A 27,737-nucleotide genomic window follows, 5' to 3' on the forward strand; every position below is an offset into this window, starting at 1 on the left:
CATTCTGGAAAACAGCAGAGAGAGACCAAAATCACTAGAGATTTTTCTTTATTGGTGATTACCCAGCCCCTTTGGAGGTAAGAGGGAAGGACACTGACATCTCACCTGTATCCACACATGCAGGGGTGTAAGTCCTTTACGTTTTGATCTCTACTTGTCCCATTTCAGTCTGGATATAATTTGAAAGCCAGCTTAGCTCTTGTACTTCCTAATTATGTTAATGTAAAATTCTCATAACGAATGCAGTATGAGTTTCTAGTGAGCCTTTCAGATCCTAAGTGTATCCAAAGTAATTATAGGCTTTAAGATAAACTAAACATATGCATTTACCTAAGACATGAACTTTTGTGTATGTGTATGTCTGGGGCAGAGATGGGTCTCATATAAAATTTCAGTGAAAAAACACGATTGATCCAATGATGCGCTTTTTAAGGGGAGTTGTTTATGTGGAAATTGGAAGTGTCAGAAGACAACAAAGCACACACAAAAAACCCACTTTTAAGCAAATCTATAACTTGAAAAAAAAAAGCCTAAAAATATTCTGAGGGGTGGTATATAGTTTTATAGTAGCCATGAGAACTTCCAGCAACTGGCTAATTTCTTCATATCAGCTGGCACGTGTGGTGACCGGCATTCCCTTGAAGAGCTTTGTCACCTTTCAGTCTTCTGCCCACAGGCCTTAGTCTTGTTTCCAGATGATGCTTCAGTGAGGATATAAGGTCCATGACCTCTAGGGTTAGTGCTGTCCACTCAGGCAGCAAGATCCTGACAAACTGTAGTGATGTGTGAGCACACGCCATGGGGTGAGTACCAGTATTTTGAAGGTTTTAAGAAGATATTTGGATTTTTGCTCCCAATCAAGAAGAGCTTTGTTGTCTGGTTTACATTTAAGACCTAGTTGGCTCATCATTCTCAGAAAAAAACTTTTTTTCTGGGTTAGGAAACTTCATCGTGAGACTTGAGATATACTGGTTTGGCAAATTTCCTCAATTTATCCTGGCTTCGAAGTCCCCGGCCTCGTAGTGGGGTAAGGCCCATAGGAGGTAGATGAATCTGAATAATAATAATAATATTAAGAATTATATTCATTGCAGCAGCTTATATTCACTGAAGATTTACTAAGTACCATGCTCTCTGCTAAGTGCTAACTCTATACTGACTCATGATTCCTTATAGTCCTTATACACATTAATCCTCAATGTAATCTCATAGAGAATTATTATTCTAATATTCACAGATGAGAAAATGGAGGTTCAGGTTAAATAACTTGCTCAAGATTATACACTAAGTGATAGAACCAGGATTTGAACCCAGATCTGTATGATTCCAAAGCTTGTGCTCTTCTTTGCCATATTTCCTGCATGGAGCAAAAAACCACAGATCACACAGTGAGATGAGAGTCCAAAGAAGGTGAGGAAAAAAGTGTATACACAAAGATGTTCTTTGCATAGTGGAAAACTGGGACCAACATAAATGTCTAGTGAAAGGGTGGGTGCTGGTTAAATTATGGCATATTCTTACAATAGGATACAATGCATCCATTTTAAAAGATATCCAAAAGAGAGGAAGTAAAATAAATAGGCGATAAACAGTAGGCCTAGGGTCCCATATACTTTAAGAAAATGTACGTACGTGAGTATAGAAAAAAAGACTAAAAGGATATATTACCAAACTGTTAGGCTGAGCAAATACAATATAAAATTGCTGTTTTTGTAGGTCAAGAGTAGAATATTGGCAATTTCATATGGTCCAACTCAACAGTTATAGCGGTCACTTCCACAGGGTGAGAATTTTTGACAATTTTCACTTTCTACCTTATGCATTCCTTTAATATTTGAATTTTATTCTTTCATTAACAATAAACCTGTGTTTTACAATAAGGAAAATAAAAATATTTCCATAAAAAAGGTGAAAGTCAGAAGAGAAAGCTATGTAAATGTGAGCTGGCTTTCCCTTCCATATAAGGGAAAGTTGTTCAAGTAGGAGAAATCAGGCATTCATTGACATTTTAGTCTGTTGTGATGGGCTGGTGGCCACGCAAGGGTAGCTTATTTCCAACATGCCTGCTACAGTAGCTCTAGACTTCTCAGCAAACACTAGCCCTCTTGGTACACATTCTTGGAAATAACTGGGTTGACAAGGATAAGTACACACTACATGTTAACCGGAGTCACACTTACTGGCCTTGGATAAGGAATCTGGTAATGTAGTCCAATTTCAATCCTGGCTGTGCACTCATCTATACACTGTTTAATCAGGTCTGTGTCTGTAAGCTATTAAAAGGGAAAAAATAGGTGAGATTGTTAGCATCTTTCCAATGCTACATAAAGTATAGGTACACATTTTCTTAAACTTTTTTCAGTTCATTAGCCACTAAATTAAATATTGGTAATTTAAAAAATCAAAAGCAATTTAGCATAAAATTTCCCATGGATTTAACTTTTAAAAATTATTGAGGTAGATAATACAAGCACATGGTAAAAATAATTCAAATAATACAAAAGGATATAATGTAAAATAAAGTCTCCCTCTTCTTCCTGTCTCCCAGTTCCCCTTCTCAGAGACAACAATTATCAGAAGTTTCTTGTTTGTTCTTCCAGGGATATTCTATGCATATATAAGTATACCTCTGTAAACTTAGCATTTCTTCTTATAAAAATGAAAGTTCTGAACCTTGCCTTTTCACTAACAACTTGAGGCTCCTTCTGTATTTACACATACAGAGCTGCCCCATTCTTTTTAACAGCTGCACAAAATTCCAACATAAGGCTGTATTATAATTTAACCAATCTTCTACTGATGGACATTTAGGTTATTTCCAATCTTTTGCCATTATAAACAGTGGATCCCTCTAAAAATTTTTTTGGCTCACATGCAAATATATTTGAAAGATCATTTCCTAGAGAGAGAACTGCTAGGTTAAAGGGTTCATGCTTTTTTAATTCTCACAGATATTCCCTGTAGATTCAAATTACCCTCTAAGAGGCTGTACCAATTTACATTCCTAAGAGCAATCCATAAATTACATTCCCACCAACAATGAACAACAGTGCTTCTTCATATCCTCCCCTTGTTGATCAAGTTACTTTCAAGTAACCCAATTATCAGCAAGTGCTGTCTAGAAACCCCGAGTAAGATATTGGAGAATGATCCACCTCCTATTTTGAACTGTAAACTGTCTTGCTCATTAGCGAGGAAAAGAAATGACATTTGAAATTTCAAAACAGTTAAATTGTGGTAGTCCAATTTCAAGTAAAGGAATGAAAAGTTCATTCTGAAAAACAGAAAGCCAGGTAGGAGAAGGGGAGAAACCGTTTCATTCCGAGGAAGGAAAATGAGTCAACACATGCCTCTGCTAAGAGTTTGTAAGTGGGCCTCAAAGCAGAGCTGGGATTCCATCAGCCCCAGATGACACCCACAGTGAAGTGTGGGCCATCGTGGCTTGGAAATTCCAAGGGCATTCTGTCCTATGGTACCTCTTGGAGTAAAGTTCCAGAAACTGCAACACATAGAAAGAACCACAGCTGAGTCCCTTGGGACAGAGGCTCAGCTTTCTGACCTCTGTATTTCTCAGAAGCTATTGCTCTGATGTCCACCTTGGGAGTAGATTTCCATGTTCTCATTTGCTCATTAGGATTTAGACCAATTAATGAGATACCTTTGGGTTATTATTAAGCACTTATAGCAAGTGAGGTTACAAGAGACTACTTATGTCTCTTATGTCTACGTGAGGGATTAGGAAGAAAGAAGCCCCTAATAAAGATGTGGTTAAGGGGGCTGAGGGCTCCTGGGGCTCCAGCTGTCCATTTGAACAAGTTGGGTTAGAGTTTTCCAAATCAGTCATTCAGAGGCTGCCTGCATGATTCTGCCATATCCACAACTACCTATACTAATATTAAACTTTTTCTTTAAATGGACTCTCTAAGCACAGTACTTGCAAAATTATCTGGTACTGTTTTCTTTCTAATACATGGTAAAACAAGTATGTATTTTATTTTATTTATTTATTTATTTATTTGTGGTACGCGGGCCTCTCACTGTTGTGGCCTCTCCCGTTGCGGAGCACAGGCTCCGGACGCGCAGGCTCAGCGGCCATGGCTCACGGGCCTAGCCGCTCCGCGGCATGTGGGATCCTCCCGGACCAGGGCACGAACCCGTGTCCCCTGCATCAGCAGGTGGACTCTCAACCACTGCGCCACCAGGGAAGTCCCAGTATTTTATAAATTTATTTATTTTATTTTTGGCTGTGTTGGGTCTCCGTTGCTGCACACGGGCTTTCTCTAGTTGCGGCAAGCAGCGGCCACTCTTCGTTCAGGCATGCAGGCTTCTCATCGTGGTGGCTTCTCTTGTTGCGGCGCACAGGCTCTAGGCACGCGGGCTTCACCACTGGCAAATACACCACCTCCCTCTGGCTCACACCACATTGGGCCAATTCAAGCAGGGGCAAATGAAGGATTATTATTGCCTTAACTGAAAACCCAAAGGGTCTTGGGCAGTAGTTAGGTGAGTGAACCTGCAAAGGTTTACTGGGCACATACTACTATGATATCCCCAGCACCAGACTAGACACTGTGAGGTCATGGTCCCTGCCGTCAACTATCAAGGATATTACCTTGGCAGAACAACTCTGACACAATGGTATATAATCAACAAGGGCAATGACTGCTACAGACTGCTATCTAGATTCCTATATAGCAGAGTAGCCGGCCATCATGGGGTCGGGTGAGGGCAGAGAACTTGAGGAAGACTTCCTGGAGAAGATCAACTGAATCAAAGTATTTGTAAATGCTCAGTAATTTAGTGACAACCACAAGGCAGGGCCCATGAGATATACTAGAAAAGGATAAGAAACTGTCTATGTGCTCAAGGAACTGACAATCTGGTTAAGGAGACCATACCAACATAAATGAAACAAACAAGAAAAAAAAAAGAGAATATCACCAACTAATTAGGAGTAGGTATAGCTCAGTGGTCTGCAAAATTTTTGATCATATACTTCTTTCAATAAAAAATTTCTGAGCCCTGAGAATTCCCTGGTGGGCCAGTGGTTAGGACTTGGCACTTTCACTGCTGTGGCCTGGGTTCAATCCCTGGTCAGGGAACTAAGATCCCACGAGCCACACAGTGTGGCCAAAAAAAAAAAAATTTCTGAGCCCCATATGTGTATTTATAAGTTTATTAAATATATTAATAATTCCATTATAAATATATATATAATAGACATTTTTAAAAGAGCGATAAAAATAAATAGAAACAGCACTTACAATATTTTACTTCTATTCCTCAAAGGACTATTTCAGGACCTTGGGGGGTACATACACTCTGATGTGGTATGCATGGTCTATGGTAAGAGCAGAAAAAGTTCACAAGCAGGTTGGTATTAAAAGCAGGGAGACTTCAGGGATTATGAGAAGGGAAGGATATTGTAGATCGAGACGGTTTCTTGTGTAGCACTACCCCAATTGTAATTTTACATTTCTATCTAACTCTGAAACATCTTTCAGGGACCCTGTCTCGGTTTTGCTCAGTTATATCCCTGATGTCTAGTCTGGTGTTTGGAACATGGTAGACACTCAGCTACTTGCTGAATGAAAGAATGAGAGCAATGGGTCACAAAATAGTGGCAGGAGCTATGACAGAAATGGGAAAGCTGGGAAGGGGAGGTGTTCTTGTGGAAAGATGAGTTCTGCTTTGGGCTACTATGCTTGTGGTGAGTTCCTGCAGGTGGCTGATGACAGGTCAAGATATGGGATCTGGAACCATGGTGCCTGGGCCTCTCAGTGCAGAGGGCTGACCTTCAGAGGACGCTTACAGCTGGTAGGAGTGTGTGTGAAGAAGACAGGGCAGAAAAGGGGACGGAGATGGGGTCAGAGAGGGAAAAGTAAAGAGTGTAAATTGTCAGGAAGTTTCACGAAGTGAACAGTGACAGTGCTGAATCCATGAGATCAATGAGAAAGAGGCAAGAAAAGTCAGGAGCTGAAAGCCTCCTTCCATGCTTAGGGCCAGGCAGTCTTCCTAAGGAGCTGACAGGTAGATGCTTTATGGTTTGTCGAGTCAAGCCTCTTGGAATGGTTTTTGGCTCCCTGGTGTCTGGGTTCAACTAGCAAATGGAGGCACTATTTTACCCAATTTTGAGGTCCCAAAGAGCAAAGTCTCTCTGCTAGCCAAAGAGGCTTGAGTTCAAAGCCAAGTCATGAAGGGAACCCCATCTTAAACCTATTCTCTTCCCTCTGAATGGGTTTATACTTGGAGGCTCTGAATAGCTTCTGAATTGAAAAAAAAACCAAATTTAACTGCGTACCTCCTGTGGGAGTGGCTGACAACAGGCACAGCGTGTGAGGAACCTATCCTACCCTGGAAATTCTCACTGGCCTGACTCAGGTCACCTGGCTCATGGACTTCCTCTTCTGAAGATGCTGAGCCACTTACCCGCTGGACTGAGACCTGCCAAGAGCGAAGAGAGAAGCCCGGGTTGGGCAAGCCAGCTAGGCTGTGCCTCTGCCCCTTCCTGCTCCACACGCCGTCACTCTGACTTGTGCTGCTCAGTCCTCTCAACTTTAGGACAGAGAAGAAATGAACAAGCACCACAAGAAATTGCTCTCCTCCTTGCAATCTCCAGCTAGAACCTACTTACATTTTTGTTTTTCTGAAACAGTGTTCTGGCTTCATTTAATATGTACTGTTTCTCTCTAATGGTGTCTTCCATCTGCCCTGATGCAGCCTGCCATTTCCTCGCAAGCCTGAAAATTCTGCGGTAGAGGCCAAGAACTTCTTGTCGTGTTGCCGTTGTCATCTTCCGACCCACCAAAATAGAAGAGGAAAAATTTGCATAAAAATTCAATTTGACAGTAGGCAGGGAGGCAGCTGTACATTTTTAAAAATCAAGCTCTTTAATTAGTCTAGAAATAACTGCTCTTTCTGAACAGATCTGTTTGCTAGTGTTGCCAGAACGGTGTTATTATGAATACCAGCGTCTCCGAGATGGCCTTGTACGTCATCCCATGGTTAAAGGTTGCTCAACCTTGCTGTTTGCCATGATGGCCACTTTCATGACCATGACAAAACCAAAATGCACATTTAGTGTTCTTTAAACCAGTATATTCTTTGCCAGAATATCTTAGGAATGATGCTTTTAGTGTATATTCTGGTAAAATTACATCACTAACCTGAGTGCATAGGAGAAGCCACATTTTGAGTAACTGAATTTTCTAGTTAAGTGTGAACTTGAGTTTAATGCAGGGATTGCAAACTCAAGTGCCTCTGGAGCCTGGCAGGTAACAAAATGAGGAAAACCGGCTGGGTGGGGACAGTGGCCAACTAGAGAAGATGTACCCCCTTGAAAGGGGACAGTTGCTACTCTGCCCCAGCCAGCTGCTGTCATGTAGAATTGAGGGCCTAAGGGTGCCAGATTTCCTGATAGCTTAACAATAGGTGGCAGTCGAGATTTTTAAAATATGAAACTTCAAAAAAGACAGTAATTCCTTATTTTTGAAAATGTGAGTACCAAACATAAAATGAATCTGCAGGCTCAATTCCACCCAGAGTTTGTCAGGTTGCAAACTGTTTTTTAGTTCATCATAACCTTGTCGAAAATATTTCTCAAAATTGTTGGTCTACTTCCTTGTCCACATAAGAACTGTATAATAAGTACAACTGAAAATCTCTCTGATGACTGAAGATCTTGTGGCCCCTCCAGGATTTGACTGCAGGACTTCAACAGGACTGGGGGAAAAAGAGGCTCCACTCTTGGAGGGCACACACAATGTAGTGTCAGCATCAGGACCTGGGGAAAGGAGCAGTGACCCAATAGGAGACTGAACCAGACCTACCTGCTTGTGTTGGAGGGTCTCCTGCAGAGGTGGGGGACAGCTGTGGCTCACCCCAAGGACAAGAACATTAGCAGCGGAAGTTCTGGGAAGTACTCCTTGGCGTGAGCCCTCCCAGAGTCCACCATTAGCCCCATCAAAGAGCCTGTAGGCTCCAGTGCTGGGTCTCCTCAGGCCAAACAACCAACAGGGAGGGAACTCAGCCCCACCCATCAGCAGACAAGCGGATTAAAGTTTTACTGAGCTCTGCCCACCAGAGCAACACCCAGCTGTACCCACCACTAGTCCCTCCCATCAGGAAGGTTGCACAAGCCTCTTAGATAGCCTCATCCACCAGAAGCAAGAAGATCTGCAATCCTGCAGCCTGGAGGATGTAAACCACATTCTCAGAAAGACAGACAAAATGAAAAGGCAGAGGACTATATACCAGATGAAGGAATAAGATAAAACCCCAGAAAAACAGCTAAATGAAGTGGAGATAGGCAACCTTCCAGAAAAAGAATTCAGAATAATGATAGTGAAGATGATCCAGGACCTCGGAAACAGAATAGAGGCAGAGATCCAGAAGATGCAGGAAATGTTTAACAAAGACCTAGAAGAATTAAAGAACAAACAAACAGAGATGAACATTACAATAATAAAAATTTAAAAAAATAGACTAGAAGGAATCAATAGCAGAACAGCTGAGGCAGAAGAACGGATAAGTGACCTGGAAGACAGAATGGTGGAATTCACTGCCGCAGAACAGAATAAAGAAAAAAGAATTAAAAGAACTGAAGACAGCATAAGAGACCTCTGGGACAACATTAAACACACTAACATTAGCATTATAGAGGTCCCAGAAGGAAAAGAGAGAGGGAAAGGACCCGAGGAAATATTTGAAGAGATTATAGTTGAAAACTTCCCTAACATGGGAAAGGAAATAGCCACCCAAGTCCAGGAAGTGCAGAGAGTCCCAGGCAGGATAAACCCAAGGAGAAACATGCCGAGACATGTAGTAATCAAATAGACAAAAATTAAAGAAAAATTATTAAAACAAGGGAAAAATGACAACATACAAGGGAACTCCCATAAAGTTAACAGCTGATTACTCAGACGAAACTCTACAAGCCAGAAGGGAGTGGCACGATATATTTAAAGTGATGAAAGGGAAGAACATACAACCAAGATTACTCTACTGGCAAGGATCTCATTCAGATTCAATGGAGAAATCAAAAGCTTTACAGACAAGCAAAAGCTAAGAGAATTCAGCACCACCAAACCAGCTCTACAACAAATGCTAAAGGAACTTCTCTAAGTGGGAAACACAAGGGAAGAAAAGGACCTACAAAAAAAAACCTAAAACAATTAAGAAAGTGGTAATAGGAACATACATATCGATATTTACCTTACATGTGAATGGATTAAATGCTCCAACAAAAAGACACAGGCTAGGGATTCCCTGGTGGCACTGTGGTTGAAAGTCCGCCTGCCAATGCAGGGGACACGGGTTCATGCCCTGGTCCGGGAAGATCCCACATGCCATGGAGCGGCTGGGCCCGTGAGCCATGGCCGCTGAGCCTGCGTGTCCGGAGCCTCTGCTCCGCAATGGGAGAGGCCACAACGGTGAGAGGCCTGCGTACCGCAAAAAAAAAAAAAAAAAAGACACAGGCTCACTGATTGGGTACAAAAAGAAGATCCATATATATGCTGTCTATAAGTGACCCACTTCAGACCTAGGGACACATACAGACTGAAAGTGAGGGGATGGAAAAAGACATTCCATGCAAATGGAAATCAAAAGAAAGCTGGAGTAGCAATACTCATATCAGACAAAGTAGACTTTAAAATAAAGAGTCTTACAAGAGACAAGGAAGGACACTACATAATGATCAAGGGATCAATCCAAGAAGAAGATAAAACAATTATAGATACACACGCACCCAACATCGGAGCACCTCAATACGAGTGTTAACAGCCATAAAAGAGGAAATCGACAGTAACACAATAGTGGGGGGCTTTAACACCTCACTTACACCAATGGACAGATCATCCAGACAGAAAATTAATAAGGAAACAGAAGCTTTAAATGACACAATAGACCAGATAGATTTAATTGATACTTATAGGACATTCCATCCAAAAACAGCAGATAACATTTTCTTCTCAAGTGCACATGGAACATTCTCCAGGATAGATCACATTTTGGGTCACAAATCAAGTCTTGGTAAATTTAAGAAAATTGAAGTCATATCAAGCATCTTTTCCAACCACAATGCTATGAGATTAGAAATAAATTACAGGGAAATAAAACGTAAAAAACACAAACACGTGGAGGCTAAACAATACATTATTAAATAACCAGGAGATCACTGAAGAAATCATAGAGGAAATCAAAACAATGCCTAGAAACAAATGACAACGAAACACAATGATCCAAAACTTACGGGATGCAACAAAAGCCGTTCTAAGAGGAAAGTTTATAGCAGTACAATCCTACCTCAAGAAACAAGAAAAATCTCAAATAAACAATCTAACCTTACACCTAAAGGAACCAGAGAAAGTAAAACAAACAAAACCCAAAGTTAGTGGAAGGAAAGAAATTGTAAAGATCAGAGCAGAAATAAATGAAATAGAAGCAAAGAAAACAACAGCAAAGATCAATACAACTAAAAGCTGGTTCTCTGAGAAAAAACACAAAATTGATAAACCTTTAGCCAGACTCATCAAGAAAATGAGGGAGAGGACTCAAATCAATAACATTAGAAATGAAAAAGGAGAAGTTACAATGGACACTACAGAAATACAAAGCATCATAAGAGAGTACTACAAGCAACTCTATGCAAATAAAGTGGACAACCTGGAAGAAATGGACAAATTCTTAGAAAGGTATACCTTCCAAGACCGAACCAGGAAAAAATAGGAAAAATGAACAGACCAATCACAAGTAATGAAATTGAAACTGTGATTAAAAATCTCCCAACAAACAAAAGTCCAGGACCAGATGGCTTCACAGGTGAATTTTATCAAACATTTAGAGAAGACCTCACACCCATCCTTCTCAAACTCTTCCAAAAAACTGCAGAGGAAGGAACACTCCCAAACTCATTCTACAAGGCCACCATCACCCTGAGACCAAAACCAGTCAAAGATACTACAAAAAAAGAAAATTACAGACCAATATCACTGATGAATATAGATGCAAATATCCTCAACAAAATGCTAGCAAACTGAATGCAACAATGATTAAAAGGATCATAGGGGCTTCCCTGGTGGCACAGTGATTGAGAGTCCGCCTGCCGATGCAGGGGACACGGGTTCGTGCCCCGGTCTGGGAGGATCCCACATGCCCCGGAGAAGCTGGGCCCGTGAGCCGTGGCCGCTGAGCCTGCGTGTCCGGAGCCTGTGCTCCGCAACGGAAGAGGCCACAACGGTGAGAGGCCCACGTACCGCAAAAAAAAAAAAAAAAAAAAAAAGGATCATACACCATGATCAAGTGGGATTTATCCCAGGGATGCAAGGATTCTTCAATACATGCAAATCAATCAATGTGATACACCATATTAACAAATTGAAGAATAAAAACCATATGATCATCTCAATAGATGCAGAAAAAGCATTTGACAAAATTCAACACCGATTCATGATAAAAGTCTCCAGAAAGTGGGCACAGAGGGAACCTATCTCAACATAATAAAGGCCGTATATGACAAACCCACAGCAACCATCATTCTCAATGGTGATAAACTGAAAGCATTTCCTCTAAGATCGGAAACAAGTCAAGGATGTCCACTATTATTCAACATAGTTTTGGAAGTCCCAGCCATGGCAATAAGAGAAGAAAAAGAAATAAAAGGAATATGAATTGGTAAAGAAGTAAAACTGTCACTGTTTGCAGATGACATGATACTATACATATATAATCTTAAAGATGCCACCAGAAAACTTCTAGAGCTAATCAATGAATTTGGTAAAGTTGCAGCATACAAACTTAATGCACAGAAATCTCTTGCATTCCTATACACTAACAATGAAAAATCAGAAAGAGAAATTAAGAAAACAATCCCATTAACCATTGCAACAAAAAGAATAAAATACCTAGGAATAAACCTACCTAATGAGGCAAAAGACCTGTATTCAGGAAACTATAAGACATTGATGAAAGAAATCAAAGATGACACAAACAGATGAAGAGATATACCATGTTCTTGGACTGGAAGAATCAATATTGAGAAAATGAATATGCTACCCAAAGCAATCTAGGATTTCAATGCAATCCCTATGAAATTACCAGTGGCATTTTTTACAGAACTAGAACAAAAAGTCTTAAAATTTGTGTGGAGACACAAAAGACCCTGAATAGACAAAGGAATCTTAAGGGAAAAAAACAGAGTTGTAGGAATCAGACTCCCTGACTTCAGACTATACTACAAAGCTACTGTCATTGAGACAATATGGTACTGGCACAAAAACAGAAATATAGAACAGGAACAGGATAGAAAGCCCAGAGATAAACCCACGCACCTGTGGTAAACTAATCTATGATGAAGGAGGCAAGGATATACAATGGAGAGAAGACAGTCTCTTCAATAAGTGGTGTTGGGAAAACTGGATGGCTACATGTAAAAGAATGAAATTAGAACAGTCCCTAACACCACACACAAAAATAAACTCAAAATGGATTAAAGAGTTAAATATAAGACCAGACGCTAAAAACTCTTAGAGGAAAACAGTCAGAACACTCTGACATAAATCACGGCAAGATCTTTTTTGACCCACCTCCTACAGTAATGAGAACAAAACCAAAAATAAACAAATGGGACCTAATGAAACTTAAAAGCTTTTGCACAGCAAAGGAAACTATAAACAATACAAAAAGACAACCCTCAGGATGGGAGAAAATATTTGCAAAGGATTAATCTCCAAAATATATAAACAGCTCATGCAGCTCAATATTAAAAATGCAAATAACCCAATCAAAAAATGGGCAGAAGACCTAAACAGACATTTCTCCAAAGAAGACATACAGATAGTCAAGAGGCACATGAAAAGCTGCTGAACATCGCTAATTATTAGGGAAATGCAAATCAAAACTACAATGAGGTATCACCTCACACTGGTTAGAATGGGCATCATCAGAAAATCTACAAACAACAAATGCTGCAGAGGATGTGGAGAAAAGGGAACCCTCTTGAACTGTTGGTGGGAATGTAAATTGATACAGCCACTATGGAGAACAGTATGGAGGTTCCTTAGAAAACTAAAAATAGAATTACCATATGACCCAGCAATCCCACTACTGGGCATATACCTTGAGAAAACCATAATTCAAAAAGAGTCATGCACCACAATGTTCACTGCAGCACTATTTACAATAGCCAGGACATGGAAGAACCTAAGTGTCCATTGACAGATGAATGGATATGGCACATATACACAATGGAATATTACTCGGCTATAAAAAGAAACAAAATTGAATTATCTGTAGTGAGGTGGATGGACCTAGAGTCTGTCATACAGAGTGAAGTAAGTTAGAAAGAGAAAAACAAATACCGTATGCTAACATATATATATGGAATCTAAAAAAAAAAAAAAGGTTCTGAAGAACATAGGGGCAGGACAGGAATAAAGATGCAGACGTAGAGAATGGACTTGAGGACACAGGGAGGGGGAAGGGTAAGCTGGGACGAAGTGAGAGGGTGGCACTGACATATATACACTACCAAATGTAAAATAGCTAGTGGGAAGCAGCCGCATAGTACAGGAAGATCAGCTTGGTGCTTTGTGACCACCTAGAGGGGTGGGATAGGGAGGGTGGGAGGGAGACACAAGAGGGAGGGGATATGGGGATACGTATAGCTGATTCACTGTGTTGTACAACAGAAACTAACACAACATTGTAAAGCAATTATACTCCAATAAAGATGTTAAAAAAATAAGGCAATAAATATAATATTTCACTTTCACATTTTTCAGTAAAAATAATTGTAGTTTCTTCAAAAAAAACCCCACTAAAAATAGAATTACCATATGACCCAACAATCCCACTACTGGGCATATACCCAGAGAAAACCATAATTCAAAAAGACACATGCACTCCAATGTTCACTGCAGCCCTATTTACAATAGCCAGGTCATGGAAGCAACCCAAATGTCCATCGACAGACAAATGGATAAAGAAGATGTCATACATATATACAATGGAATATTACTCAGCCATAAAAAGGAACGAAATTGGGTCATTTGTAGAGATGTGGATGGACCTAGAGACTGTGATATTGAGTGAAGTAAGTCAGAAAAAGAAAAACAAATGTTGTATATTAACGCATATATGTGGAATCCAGAAAAATAGTACAGATGAACCAGTTTGCAAGGCAGAAATAGAAACACATATGTAGAGAACAAACGTGGACACCAAGGGGCGAAAGCGGCAGAGGAGGGTGGTGGTGGTGGGATGAATTGGGAGATTGGGATTGACATCTAGACACTAATACGTATAAAATGGATAACTAATAAGAACCTGCTGTATAAAAAAGATAAATAAAATTCAAAAAAAGAAAAAGTATGAACAGGCCAATTACCACTAATGAAATTGAATCATTAATTTAAAAATTCCCAGTAAACAAAAATCCAGGACCAGAGGGCTTCACAGGTGAAATCTACCAAACATTTACAGAAGAGTTAACACCTATCCTTCTCAAACTATTCCAAAAAATTCCACAGGAAGGAACACTTTTGAACTTATTCTATGAGGCCAGCATCACCCTGATATCAGAAACAGACAAAGATATCACAAAAAAAGATAATTACAGGCCAATGTCACTGATGAACGTAGATGCAAAAATCCTCAACAAATTATTAGCAAACCGAATCCAACAAGACACCAAAAGGATCATACACCATGACTAAGTGGGATTTCAATATCTGCAAATCAGTCAATGTGATACACCATGTCAACAAATTAAAAATTAAAAATCACAGGATCATCTCAATAGATGCAGAAAAAGCTTTTGACAAAATTCAACATGCATTTGGGACTTCCCTCGTGGTCCAGTGGTTAAGACTCCATGCTTCCACTGCAGGGGGCATGGGTTCGATCCCTGGTCAGGGAACTAACATCCTGCATGCTGCATGGCATGGCCAAAAAAAGTGAAAAAAATAAAATAAAATTCAACATCCATTTATGATAAAAACTCCCCAGAAAGTGAGCATAGAGGAGACATCCCTCAAAATAATAAGGGTCATATATGACAAACCCACAGGTAACATACTCAGTGATGAAAAGCAGAAAGCAGCCCACTTTCACCAATTTTTTAATTCAACCTAGTTTTGGAAGTCCTAGCCACAGCAATCAGAGAAGCAAAAGAAATAAAAGGAATCCAAATTGGAAAGGAAGAAGTACAACTGTCACTGTGTGCAGATGGCATGAAACCATACATAAAAAATTCTAAAGGTGCCACCAGAAAACTACTGGAGCTCATCAATAAGTTCAGTAGTGTTGTGGGATACAAAATTAATATATAGAAATCTGTTGCACTTGTCTATACTAACAACAAACTATCAGAAAGAGAAATCAAGGAAACAGTCCTATTTAGCATCATATCAAAAAGAATAAACTATCTCAGAATAAACCTACCAAGGAGGTAAAAGACCTGTACTCAGAAAACTATAAGGCACTGATGAAAGAAACTGAAGAGGATGCAAACAGATGAAAAGATATACCATGTTCTTGGATTGGAAGAAATAACATTGTTAAAATGACCATACCACCCAAGGCAATCTACAGATTCAGTGCAATCCCTGTCAAAATACCAATGGCATTTTTCACAGAACTAGAACAAATAATTTTAAAATTTGTATGGAAACACAAAAGACTCTGAATAACCAAAGCATCTTCAGAAAGAACAGAGCTGCAGGCTTCATGCTCCTTGACTTTAGACTATACTACCAAGCTACAGTTATCAAAATAGCATCATATATCATTTATAAAAATAAACTCAAAATGGATTAAAGACCTAAATATAGAACTGAAAACCATAACACTCTTAGGAGAAATCATAGGCAGAACAGTCTTTGACATAAATCGTAGCAAGTTTTTTTTGACTTGTCTTCTAAGACAAAGGAAACAAAAGCAAAACTAAACAAATGGGACCTAAGTAAACTAATAAGCTTTTTCACAGAAAAGGACACCATTGACAAAATGAAAAGACAACCTACTGAATCGGAGAAAATGTTTGCAAATGATATGACCAATAAGGGGGTAACATGCAAAATATATAAACAGCTCATATAACTAAACATCAAAAAAACAACCTGATTAAAAAATGGGCAGAAGACCTGAATAGACATTTTTCCAAAGAAGGCACAGAGATGGCCAACAGTCACATGAAAAGATGCTCAACATCGCTAATCATCAGAGAGATGCAAATCAAAACCATCATATCACCTCACACCTGTCAGATGGCTATCATCAAAAAGAACATAAATAACAAATGTTGGCGAGGTGTGGAGAAAAGGGAACTGTTGGTGGGAATGCAACTTGGTGCAGCTACTATGGAAAACAGTATGGAGGTTCCTCAAAAAACTAAAAATAGAATTACCATATGATCTAGCAATTCCACTCCTGGGGTACATATCTGAAAAAAAACACTAATTCAAAAAGATAAGTGCACCCAGTGTTCATAGCAGCATTATTTACAACAGACAAGATAGGGAAGCAACCTAAGCGTCCATCAACATATGAATGGATAAAGAAGATGTGATATATATCTATTATGTTGTACACCTGAAACTAATATAATGTTGTAAATCAAGTATACCTTGATTTAAAAAAAAGGAAATTCAGAGAAGATATGAAAAAAAATCCCACTACTAGAGGATTGTGATTAGTCAAATTTAGGAGAGTGAATACTGTACTGCCCTTAACAAATTACCAGGCTGGGAAGACAAGGAAGACAGATTTAGCAAGTGAGTAGCAGGACCAGGCACTGGGACACCTCATTATGAGTCCTGGGCTTTCCTCAAACAGGTCATCTGTTGAGAAGTAGGCTGCTCATTGCCCTTTGAGAACAGACCCATTTCAAACCCAAGGGGCAGGGGTAATACATGGAGACTGCATGCTTTAGAGTGGTCCTGAGCTTATGAGAATTTAGGCAGCTAAAGAAAGCAGATGGGAGCTGGAAGGAGCTGTGTTTATCTAGAAATTCTAAGTAATTGCAAGGACTTCACCTTAGAGAGAATGTCTCTTTTGAGTATGACTGCACCTCTTACTTATCCTGACCCTGGTGACCTTTCTTAAGCAATGAGGAATGAACCAAGGCTTAACCATTGGATGAAAAGCTTGAAATCACTACTTCACCCAATTCAAAAGTTAAAAGGACATACCTGATATCCATTCTGATATCCATTATACCTCACAGGAAAAAATGCTTGAAAGGAATTCATACAAACCAGAAGAGATCATCATGCATTGTGGCTATAACTGTAATGAAAACTCGGATGAATTGATGATGTTCTTCCTGGTAAGGAAACAGGTTTCTGAGTTTCTGGCTCTCCCTAAAACTCCATGGTTTCATGTGAAAATACATGAGTCAGTTCCTGTGAGGAACAGAGTCTTCGACTAACCTCTATTAATGACTGCTTCACTTCCCTGTCATTAACAGATGCAACTTCCTTGACTGCATGACACTTAAGGAAAGTGAAGGCAGTATGGCATATTAAAACAGCAGCAGCCTTCTCCAAAGTCTGACTTTCATTTCTTTGTTTTTACCACTGTCTGAACCACAGCTTCAAACTATAACTGATTACGTACCATAAGCTGATACACACGCCCTGCAAGTATGGTATTTAAGGTAACAAGCAGAACTAACAATTGGTATTTAAAAAGACCATTTTCAAAGCCCTTTAACGTTTAAGTGTTTTGAAAACTAATCCTGAAAGGGAAATAAGTGATGTCTTCCTCTCCAACATCAGGTGGCCCAGACTGTGTTTCAGTCCAAAAGATTTCCACAGTCTAAAGCTGTGTTCTCCATTATGTACTATTCGCAAGTGGTTGTTACAAAGCTTGTGATTCTAGAAACAAAATCAGCCATATAAATTTAAAAAATGTCACGAAGCTCTCTTCTTTTTGGTTTATATCTTTATTCCCAGGAAGCAACTTGTTTAGGAAACGTGACTTTTGCCTGAGAGTCTTCCTCCCTGTGGTATGATGGCTTGAAACCAACATTTATTCCTCTAAAACTATCAATGACCTCTCACTATTGATGAAAGGCTGAGTCAGCCCTTCTTCTTCTTCCCTAGTCTCAGGGGTTGACCTGATGCAGTGGGGTCTGCTGGGATTCTCCCATGGTCGACATCAGGAATATGAAATTGTTTAGAGGACCACAACTGAACTTCAGTCTCAACTGCCTGTGAAGTCAGTTCTTATAGAGTTTTTACAGTTAAGGTTTTCTAACTTTTATTCTGAGACTGAGATTTCTTCAAATTCTGCTTTTCACTTCCTTAACCCTCAAATCCCAGAATGAGGAAAGATAAGAGATAGGAAGTGTGCCTGGGAGGAATTGTGACTGGAAACTGGGCTCTTTTCTTCAAATCGTATTTCATGCATAAACACAGTGCCAGGATAAAATCATTACCAAGCGCCTACCACGTGCAGCCTACCATTAAAAAAGGGCTGACAAATATTGCTGCTAGTCCATTTTGGCTTCAGGTCATAGTCAGAAGTTTCCCTTAAAGCAAGTGTCCCAAAGACTGGTTGGGGAGGTAATTTTTGATGTACAAGAAAATATTTATTTTCTTAGTGTGATTCCCTTAATGTGTTTTAATAGCCCAACAAACACATGATTTAAAGTGATTTCTATTTTGTAGTGATATAGAGCTACCTTTAAACATATTACGGAAACTTTTAAGCTGGTTTAAAACATAGGTAGGACTTCCCTGGTGTCCAGTGCTTAAGGCTGCGCTCCCACTGCAGGGGCACGGGGTTCAATCCCTGGTCGGGGTAAGATCCGGCATGCTGCGCAGTGTGGCCGAAGAACAAAACAAAACAACACAACACAACATAGGTAAATAATAGCAGAAATTGTGATGTGGAGTCCCCAAAAACCTGAGTCTGGGAACTGTAGCTATAAGGCACCCTGCTGTGGTGTTTGTTCTGCTGAAACTTTCACTTAGAATGCCTGTCTTCTGCTGGCCACCTCAACTTGTAGACACCAGTTTATTCTCAGGCTTTTCTGGAGCACCTTTTTCTCTGCTTCTATCACATCCAGCTATTGTTCTTTTGCAGTTTCACTGTCTTTTTCTTCCCAGAGTCTCTGAATTCCTGGAGGGCAGGGACCGCATTTTGCTCATTAAAGGAATAATAATAAGGATAAGAATGATAATAATAACAGTAACAGCTACATTTATCTTGCACTTCCTCTGTGCTAGGCTTCCTAGGTACTTTACATACATATATTAACTCCCATAATCGGCACAGTTCTATAAGGTAAATACTACATTATCCTGTTTTACAAAAGAGGTACCTGATGCCAAAAGAGGTTAAGTAACTTGAGCAAGGTCACGTGGCGAGGAAGAGGTGGAGCCAGGATTCAAAACCAGATAGTGTGGAGTCAGAGCCCCAACTTTTAATCACTAAATAGGCTGCTCAATCTCAGTAAATGTGGTTGAATGTCTGCTGATTGCTTTAAAGAGCTTAGCCAGTTGTGACAATGGGAACTAAATTCTATTCCCTTCCTACAAAGAGCAAAAGACCAATCTTTCTGCACCCTGATTGAATTGCAATTACCCTTTTATAAGGTTTTCCATATACCATCTGCCCCTCCCCTGCAACTGTCCTTCCTCAGTAATGATGTTACACACCAGCACCTTTAGAGGAGGCTGTGCACTTAACTGGACTGCTGTGCTCTTCTGTTCCCTGCGGCAACCCTGTCCCTGACACTCCAAAGGAGCTGACATCACATAAGAGATACCAGCACTCATTACAGTGCTACTACCCTGCAGGTCTTAACTCTTTACTCCCAAGCATCTATCCATCCATCCAACATTTATTCAGTGCCCATGTGCCAGGCTAGGCATACAGTGATAAACATGCAGCCATGGTCCCTGTCCTCCTAGAGCTTATATCCTAGTGGCAGAGGCAGATGATATACAAGAAAAATTTTTGTATATATTTTTGTATAATTTTGGTTATATGTGCTCTCAAGGAATGAAACAGTAATATGATATGAATGAGCAGAGGTGGGGGTTATTTTATTTTGGGTGGTCAGTGATGTTTGAGCTGAGTCTTGAATGGTGTTCAGGAACCTATTAATGGGAAGAGTTCAGGGGAAGGTGATGCAGGAAGAAAGAACAGCAGGAACAAAGGCTATGAGGTGGGAACCAACCTCAGTGTTAATACAGTTGAGAGCCTATGGGGGAAGTGGGACCACAGGTGGACAGGATCCAGCACAGGCTGAGAAAGTAGGCCTTGGAAAGGAGTTTGATTTGTAGTCTAAGAGCAAAAGGAAGACATTGGTAGGTTTTAAGCAAGTAAGAGTATCATGGTCTGATTTACATTTTTAAAAACATGCTGGATTTCAAACTGTATCATAAGTACTTGTGATTCTACCAGTCTTGCAGATGGTGAAGAGTCTTGCCTAATGCTACTTAACTGACAGGAGAACTGGGATTAAGAGCCAAAAAAGCTGAATGATTATTTCCCTGACTGAAAGCTTTTCCCTGTTTTTATTTTGGAGTCAGTAATGGGGACTCCAAACAGGCAGTGATCAATTTCCTAGGGAGAAAAAAAAAAAAAAAGCACCACCCACTCACTCTTCCACTTGCTGTGGAGAAGGAAAATACAGTGAAAGGGTCTATATACTTGGCATGTCTAGATCTAGTTTTGCAGGAGACCTACAGGAAGATTTGCCAGGACTAGGGGCTTTATCCACTTCACCCTTTTCCCCACCTTTGGAACAGTTTCTTTCACCTTTGGAAAGAGCATCACTGCATGAACACTTAGAAGTTTAAAAGCAGAGATGAAAATTCCCTTTCCTCAGATGAAATTTATAGAAGTATGACTCTGGTCTCAGGAATGTCAAAATTCCAAATGTTGCACTCCCATGAGGCTTTGCCTTCTACTGAAGAAAAAGTGTTGCAGTACAAACAAGGGACAGAAAAGGCAAGGGAAATTAACTGACTTTCAAACCCCAGGTGGAAGGCGACTCCATTCTTTCAAGATCTGTCCTTAGGTGTAAATTTATAAAATCATAACCAATGAATATAATGTAGTCAAATTTCTCTCCCAACTACTTTATGATTTTGGGGGAGGGTGATAATGAAACTCACCCAGTGAAATCCATCGTATGTGTTCACCGTGTACCAGTGGTGACCTATCCCGTGTCCTGCTGCCCTATCTTCTTAGATCTGGGACTCCTTCTTTTTGCCAAATGGAAGGCCCCAACCTATACAACTGAAATATTCTTTTTTTGCTTAACTGCTGACTCTCATCCTTTGGCTTTCATCACTTTTCACGGGGTGCCTTCTTCACACTGGGTCAGCGTCCCTGCTCTGGTGTATACCCCTATCATAATGTTCATTCTACTCTACTGTAATTTTCTGTTGACTTATGGTTCTTCCTCCACTGTGTGTGTTTTGGGAGGGAGAGAGAGAAGCAGGTTGGGACCCTGTCTCATCCATTACACTCCTAGGCCTGGCCCAGAGTTGGAGCTTGAAATACATTTGTTAGAAGAAAAAATTTACCCACACAGAATAATCACCAGTAATTACCATTCTCATCCTGAGATATATGCAGTGGTATTTGCATCAGGTTTCGCAACAGAAGACCCTAGAGCATTAAAAATTACTAATTAACCCTCACAATGATGTTTTCAAGAGTGGCACTGTGGGTGTCAGGGTGAGAATTGAAGATTAAGTGTTATTTAGCGAGGCAGTCTTCTCACTTCCATCTAGGGCAGTATACACAGCTGTTACATAACCCTCGCTCTTAAGTTCTCTTAAGGCCACTTAGGGTTTGTCCACAGGACTGAAATGATATACTATATTTCCAGGAAGCTTAGAATCAAACATATAGAAAAATGAGTTTTTGATATTTTTTTTCTTGAAAACAATCCTTTGGGGGAATAAGGTCCATTGCAACCAAGTGATGAGGGTTCAAAACCAACCTAAAAAATGATAATTTAAAGCTTTTGTCATTTGGAAAACCTCCAGGGAACTGAAGCATTCTTATAATGTCAAAGCAAACAGATTTTCTTGCCCCAGATAGCAGAATAGAGAATGACTACCTTGATTTTAGGCGTTCAAAATTTTTCCACAGATGTAAAGGACAGGAGATATAATACAAACAATGAACTAATGGGCTCTGGAATGATCTGGGTTTGAATCCTGACTTCACCACATCAGGCAAGATATTAATCTTCCTGAGCCTCGGCTTCTTAAAATGGGGAACAGAACCTTCTTCAAAGAGTTGTTTTACGGATTGTTCATAATAATCCATGTAAATCACTTAGCATTGGAAGTTAACAAAGGCAAATGTTACCTGAAAAGGAGGAAATAAAGGAGGAACAGTGAGGCCTCTTTTATCTCTGCTAAACTTTGCTGCCTGCTGGTGAAATTATCGCTTTGTGGCAGTAATGGATTTTCCTAAAGCTGTTTCCCTCTGATCATTAATAATCCCTGCACAGTAAAGAGCTATTGTTCTTCAGTATGAGTAAATAACCCTGCCCGAGGCATCGCTTATCTTCAGACCACAGAGCAGACTTCTTACTGGAAATACAATGCAGGTGCCAACACCAAGGGCATGAGCAAGCTTCCCTTCCTATTTTTCTTCCTTTATCTCTTACTCCTTGCTTATCCTTCGGTGCACTTTTCTCCTAGATCCGTTATCCTTCCTTACTTTCTGATGTATTCCCATATCCTATACAGTATCATCTTACCTAAATTGAAGCTAAACCAAGTGCCCCCATCTCCCCACCCCACACACGCCCCATGGACTTGTTTCCTGACCTGGATTCAGTTTTTGGTTACTAGAATCCAAAAGGGGAAGTGTAATGCCACACACTGTTTTGTATATCTCAGGATATGCTTGTGTGGTGTACTTAATCATACGGCGGCTATTCTCTGAAACAGCATCTTTTTACACAGAAATTGACAATATGGTATGTCAGAGATACGGGTCAGGGAGGAAAGGGTATATCATATTTTTATCTAAAGGAAAATAAATTAGGTTAGGCCCCGTAACATGGGAAATCTTCAGAAGACAGGGAAAAACCAAAAATATTTATGTCTGAAAGATTTCTAAACTATCCCAAATAAGATCATGTAAAGCACATATATTCATCCTCAATATATCAGCACAGGAGCACAGACAAGATCACACTTGTAAGGGGAACTCCAATCAGGCTCTTGTATCCAAGAGATGTACAGCAATTTGCCCCCTCAGGGATAGAAACTCCAAATGGAAACCAAGTTTCAGTCTCTCAGTTCAAAAGAAATGGAAGCAACTGTTTCCTTATCATCATATTTTAAGAGACAAAGACAAGGGAAGGGTCAATAAGAGGCAGTGAGAACAAGTTACCAGAAGTAGGAGGTGTGTGTTTGGAGTGTTGTGTGTATGTGCTGGCAATGGGTGAAAACTTGGTCAATGCTTGAAGATCAACCCCAGTCATTCGTTCGTAACTACTCAGGATGTGAACCCTTCATAGGAACTAGGGAAGTCAAGAGAACATAAAACATTTAAATTAAAACATTCAAACCCCTTCTTTGTGATAATTTCCTAAGAAACTGGATTAAGAAACAGACAAAAGGGCTCTGGTTATAACATTAGATACACCTAACCCTTGATCCAACCACCTGATATATAACCCTCACCCTGCACCGGGGGTCTCCGCCTTCACGACAGTTTCCAAGTACCCTCCACCTATTGAATAAGCAACTTTCCCCACCTGCAGAAGCACGGGAGCTCTTTACTAGACAAAGTTCCTTTAGAGTAGGAGCACTGACTGTCCATCTTTAGTGAGCAGAATGATTAGCAACCAGAGTACCTTCGAGTTTCTCCAGTCCAACAATGACCAACAGAATGTTCTTCAATGATGGAAATATTCTATATCTTCGCTGTCCAACAGGGTAGCCACTGGCACTGGGCACCTGAAATACGGTTAGTACATCTGAGGAACTGCATTTAAAATTTTATTTCATTTAAATTTAAATAGCTACATGTAGCTTGTGGCTACATATGGCCAGCAGAGCTCTAGACCAAAAAATTGCAAATCAAATGCCCACAGGGGTTAGGCTGGTAGAAGAAGGGAGAAGAATTTCATTGGCTCCAGCTGACTGTTGCTCTGTAGGAACCTCAAGTTGGTGTTGCCAGATTGTCTCATTTTTCAAATGAAGCCGAAAATCAGATTTTTAAATTTGGCAAGTAAATTTTAAAAAATAATTTCAATCAATCTGTGGGCCAAACTACATTTGTAGGCAATATCTGTCTTGCCAGTTTGTAATCTGTAATCTAGGCTGACCCCTAAACTCAAAGAAAAGGGTCTTATTCAAGGCCATTCTGTTGGTCAGTAGAGATGCAAGACTGAAACCCAGGCCTTCTGATTATTCTTCTGATACCCTTTCTAGAGTTTATGAAATCAACCATATCTCGTGGTGGAGGTGGCAGCCACAGCGGGGACAAATGCCCCTTTGTCAGAAGCTGTTGAAGTCCATGGTTGATACATTATGGACACAGTGTTCCTATATGTTGGGTTCATGGGCAAGGCTCTGAAATAGGAGTCAGCAGGGCACAAAGAAGAAATAGTTCACAGGGTAGTCAGACCTATAAACAATTAATAAGCAAAGTAAGGTTTGCTGTAATGAACACAAATCACCTAAGCAGGAGTCCAAAAGCACTGACAGCTGGCAGAGGAAAGGAGGAAAGAGATCTGAGCCAGGCCTCTGAGGATGAGTCTTGATGATTATGAGGGTGGGTCCCATTATTCAAGGATATTACGGGGCCTCCTTCTAGCTTGGAGGCTTTGTGTGTGTCAAGAGTCTCCTCTGCTGGCTTTTCCTTCTCTGGATCATCTCTACATGTAAAGAGCCCCAAGGAGTTGAGAGGCCTTCCTCTTTATCTGCACCCTCTTCTTAGGTGATCCAGGAATAAACTGCTACATTTATTCTCTCTCAGTTTTCCCTTGACTTGTATATTTAACTTCTCAACATCTTTACTTGGACCATTAATAGACTTATCAAAACTAGTATGTTCAAAATAATAGTAGTGCCTTCCAAACTATTTTCTCTGCGGAGTCATCCTTGGTTCCTTCCTTTCCCATACACTTCACATCCAATTTGGCAGCAAGTCCTGCAAGCTCGACTTTCCGAGTACATTTCAAATTTAATTCTCTCCATTTCCACCGTGAATACAACACTACTGTCACCTCCCCCTTGGCCCTACTGCAACAGCCTCCTAGCAGGTCTGACTACGTCTACCCTTCTCTATCCAGTAGCCAAGAATGATTTTCTAAAAATGTAAATCAGATCTGGTCACTCCTTCTTAAAACCCTCCATTTAAAAAACAGCTAAACCCTCACCTTGAGCTAAAAGGCTATGCTTGATCAGGCCCTGCCACTTCTCCATCACAGACCACTCTGGCTCTGGCTCTTTCCTTTCTACTGCAAGCACATGGCCTTCTCGCCATTTCCTTCCTCAGATCCCTTCCCGTTGGTTCATTTCTCCACCTAGAAAGCTCATTCCCTAGCTTCCCTCTTTTCTCGGATTTCTGTAAACCCGGCCTCCTCTGAACAGACTTATCCGATTTAGAGTGGCCCTCCCCCCATCTTCTACCACTTCACCTGATACTACTACCTTTGGGGCATTTCTCACTTGCTGATATCTTACTGATTTACTTTTTAACTTTCTCCCGGACTCGAATAAAAAGTCACGGAGCAACGCCTTTGGCGGACCGAGGGATTTAAGAAGCTGGTTCTCATTATCTTAGAAAATCTCACTATCGTGTAGGGGACTCGTCTGTGCCAACCTTCCTCAGCTGGACGCCTCTCGCCCCCGGATTTGCCCCTACTAATCTCCCATTTACATTCGGGAATCCAAAGGATTGAGAAGTCTCAGATGGGCCCCAAACCAGCATTTCAGCGTTCCTAAACCAGGGCTCCCCTTCCTGGTCCTCGAGCCGCTTCCCTTAGCAAGTTGCCGAGACCAGCGGCGGTGACACCGAGCCGCCCTCGCGAGGCTGGGGGGGCGGGGGGGGGGAGGTCACACAGGCTCGTCTCCTAGCAACGTCGCACCCCGCCCACCCCACCCCATCCCTGCCCCTGGGGAGCCAACCCCTTCCCCCAGTCTCCCGCGCCAGGAGTCAGCGTCTCCATTCTCTACACTCACGCTGCATCAGTCCAGCCTTCCCCCACCCACAGAAGCCCGGCAGCCTACCGCAGGCTGGGAGGAGGCGGCGCCGGGAGCCCAGCTGAGCTGCGGCCGACTGAGCTCTGGCAGGTCCGGTGGGCCAGGCCGTACCAAACCACCGGACGGACCTCTGTGGGAGCATCATCCCAGGTCGAGGGTAGGCTCGAGCCTTCCTTAAACTTCAAACTCTAGACCACGCTCCGCCGTACAGCCACAATATATCCAAGTTCATCCTTTCCTTATTTTCCTTTTCTCCCTTTAGTTCTCCTCTCTCCCCCCATCCCAGCCAAAAATTGGTCCAGTCCATCTCCTCCTAGCTCTCCCTCCGCGTCGCTAGGTCTTTGCCCTTACTTGGCGACGGCTTCGTACGTCTTTGCGTACGTCGTGACGCAAACTGCCACTCTTTCCCTACCCGCCCTCCTCCTATTCCGCGTCCTGGAGCGGGCGGCTTGCGGGGTTACCGGAAGTGATGATGCAGGAGGCGATGGAGAGGGCGGGGCTTCGGGGCGGCCCCCGCCGGTGGGCCGCAGATGAAGAGGAGGCGGCGGCAGTGGTGGAAGAAGAGGCGGCGGCGGCGGGGGCGGCGGCGGCGGCGGCGGCGGCGGCGGGGGTAGGGAGCCTGGAAACGCGAGCGGGGATGGTAGGTGTTTTGGACCCGCCGGGCCGCCGTCGTTTCCAGAAAGGGTTTGACTGGAGGAACCTCTGGAGCAGCTGTGAGTTTGAGGCGGGGGGGTTGAGGAAAAGGGGAGGCATTGGGAGATGAAGGGGCGGGGGTTGGGTACCTTCGAGAAAGGGGGGGGGGGTGGAAGGGGAGGAGTGGAAATCGGCGCCTTGTCTGGACTGGTCCCGCTGGAAGAGAGGAGGCTGTGAGGGGAGCCTGTGGCGTGTCAGCCGCAGGGCTCAGAAAACTTACCTACTGTCCCTCCTCCCTACCGCCAGCACCCCTCAATCCAGGGCCTGGGGTTCTGGGGGCCGGAGCTGCCCTGAAGGGAGTGCAGACTCTGGTCCTCTGCCCCTTGTAAGCGCCGTGAGGTAGGAGCCCAAGCGAGAGGTGGTGGGTGAATCTCCAGCTCCCTCCGCCCTCATTTCCCTCCCCACCCCCATCTTTCTCTTTAATCATTAACAGCCCTGGAATTAAGGGGCTCAGACCTGGAGGCCTTCCTATGCACCTTTGCTATAAACGATAACCATCTGTGCCTGAGGTAATGGGGCTGGAAGCTTTGCCTGTATCCTGTATAGGAAGTGGGACAGGGTGACAAATGTATTGTGTTTTTCCGTTACCCCCTCACCCCCCATCCTCTCCCTTGCATACCCCTCCTTTCCACTTTAGTTCTCCGTGGCTAGGTGGTAATCGTGGTGGGTTTTGCTGTTGTTTGTTTTTTTTTTTCTTTATTGCACTTGGTATCTTGGTTACCTCTTTTGAATTTGGTGTTCCACCTCCATCCCAGATCTTAACTGCAAGCTTTGTAATACTTCAGTTACAAGCTGTGTGTCTTTGGGAGTACCTCTCAATGCCTGGTCGCTCCCGATTAAGAT

General features: G+C 41.7%; 1 protein-coding gene across 13 annotated transcripts; it reads right to left on the bottom strand.

Moving 5' to 3' along the window:
* Positions 1 to 422: 422 nt before the first annotated feature.
* On the bottom strand, positions 423 to 27,250 carry LYRM1 (LYR motif containing 1). 13 transcript variants are annotated; one of them, XM_067706472.1, is made up of 6 exons: positions 26,229 to 26,546; positions 23,846 to 23,948; positions 18,686 to 18,819; positions 6,635 to 6,793; positions 2,181 to 2,273; positions 423 to 1,053 (listed from the first exon to the last, which is right to left on the bottom strand). In XM_067706472.1, the coding sequence occupies exons 4-6, from the start codon at positions 6,791 to 6,793 to the stop codon at positions 937 to 939; spliced, it is 369 nt and encodes a 122-aa protein (XP_067562573.1). In that variant the 5' UTR covers positions 18,686 to 18,819; positions 23,846 to 23,948; positions 26,229 to 26,546; the 3' UTR covers positions 423 to 936. The 13 variants fall into 13 exon arrangements, with proteins under 13 accessions (XP_067562573.1, XP_067562576.1, XP_067562572.1 ...); XM_067706475.1 differs by having other exon boundaries at positions 26,181 to 26,546; XM_067706471.1 differs by lacking the exons at positions 18,686 to 18,819; positions 26,229 to 26,546 and adding an exon at positions 27,115 to 27,139.
* Between the last annotated feature and the right edge of the window lie 487 nt (positions 27,251 to 27,737).

The sequence above is a fragment of the Pseudorca crassidens genome, chromosome 15, assembly GCF_039906515.1.
Source record: "Pseudorca crassidens isolate mPseCra1 chromosome 15, mPseCra1.hap1, whole genome shotgun sequence".
NCBI lineage: Eukaryota > Metazoa > Chordata > Mammalia > Artiodactyla > Delphinidae > Pseudorca > Pseudorca crassidens.

Bases quoted from the DNA above. Each gene is read 5' to 3' on its own strand.
- LYRM1 (XM_067706466.1), bottom strand. From the start codon at position 9,375: ATGGCTCACGGGCCCAGCCGCTCCATGGCATGTGGGATCTTCCCGGAC. The intron at 6,794-9,213 runs GTAAATATCGAT...GTGGGTCGGAAG, and splicing joins TTAATCCATTCACATGTAAG to ATGACAACGGCAACACGACA. The intron at 1,054-2,180 runs GTAAGTGTGACT...ATTATTATTCAG, and splicing joins AGATTCCTTATCCAAGGCCA to ATTCATCTACCTCCTATGGG.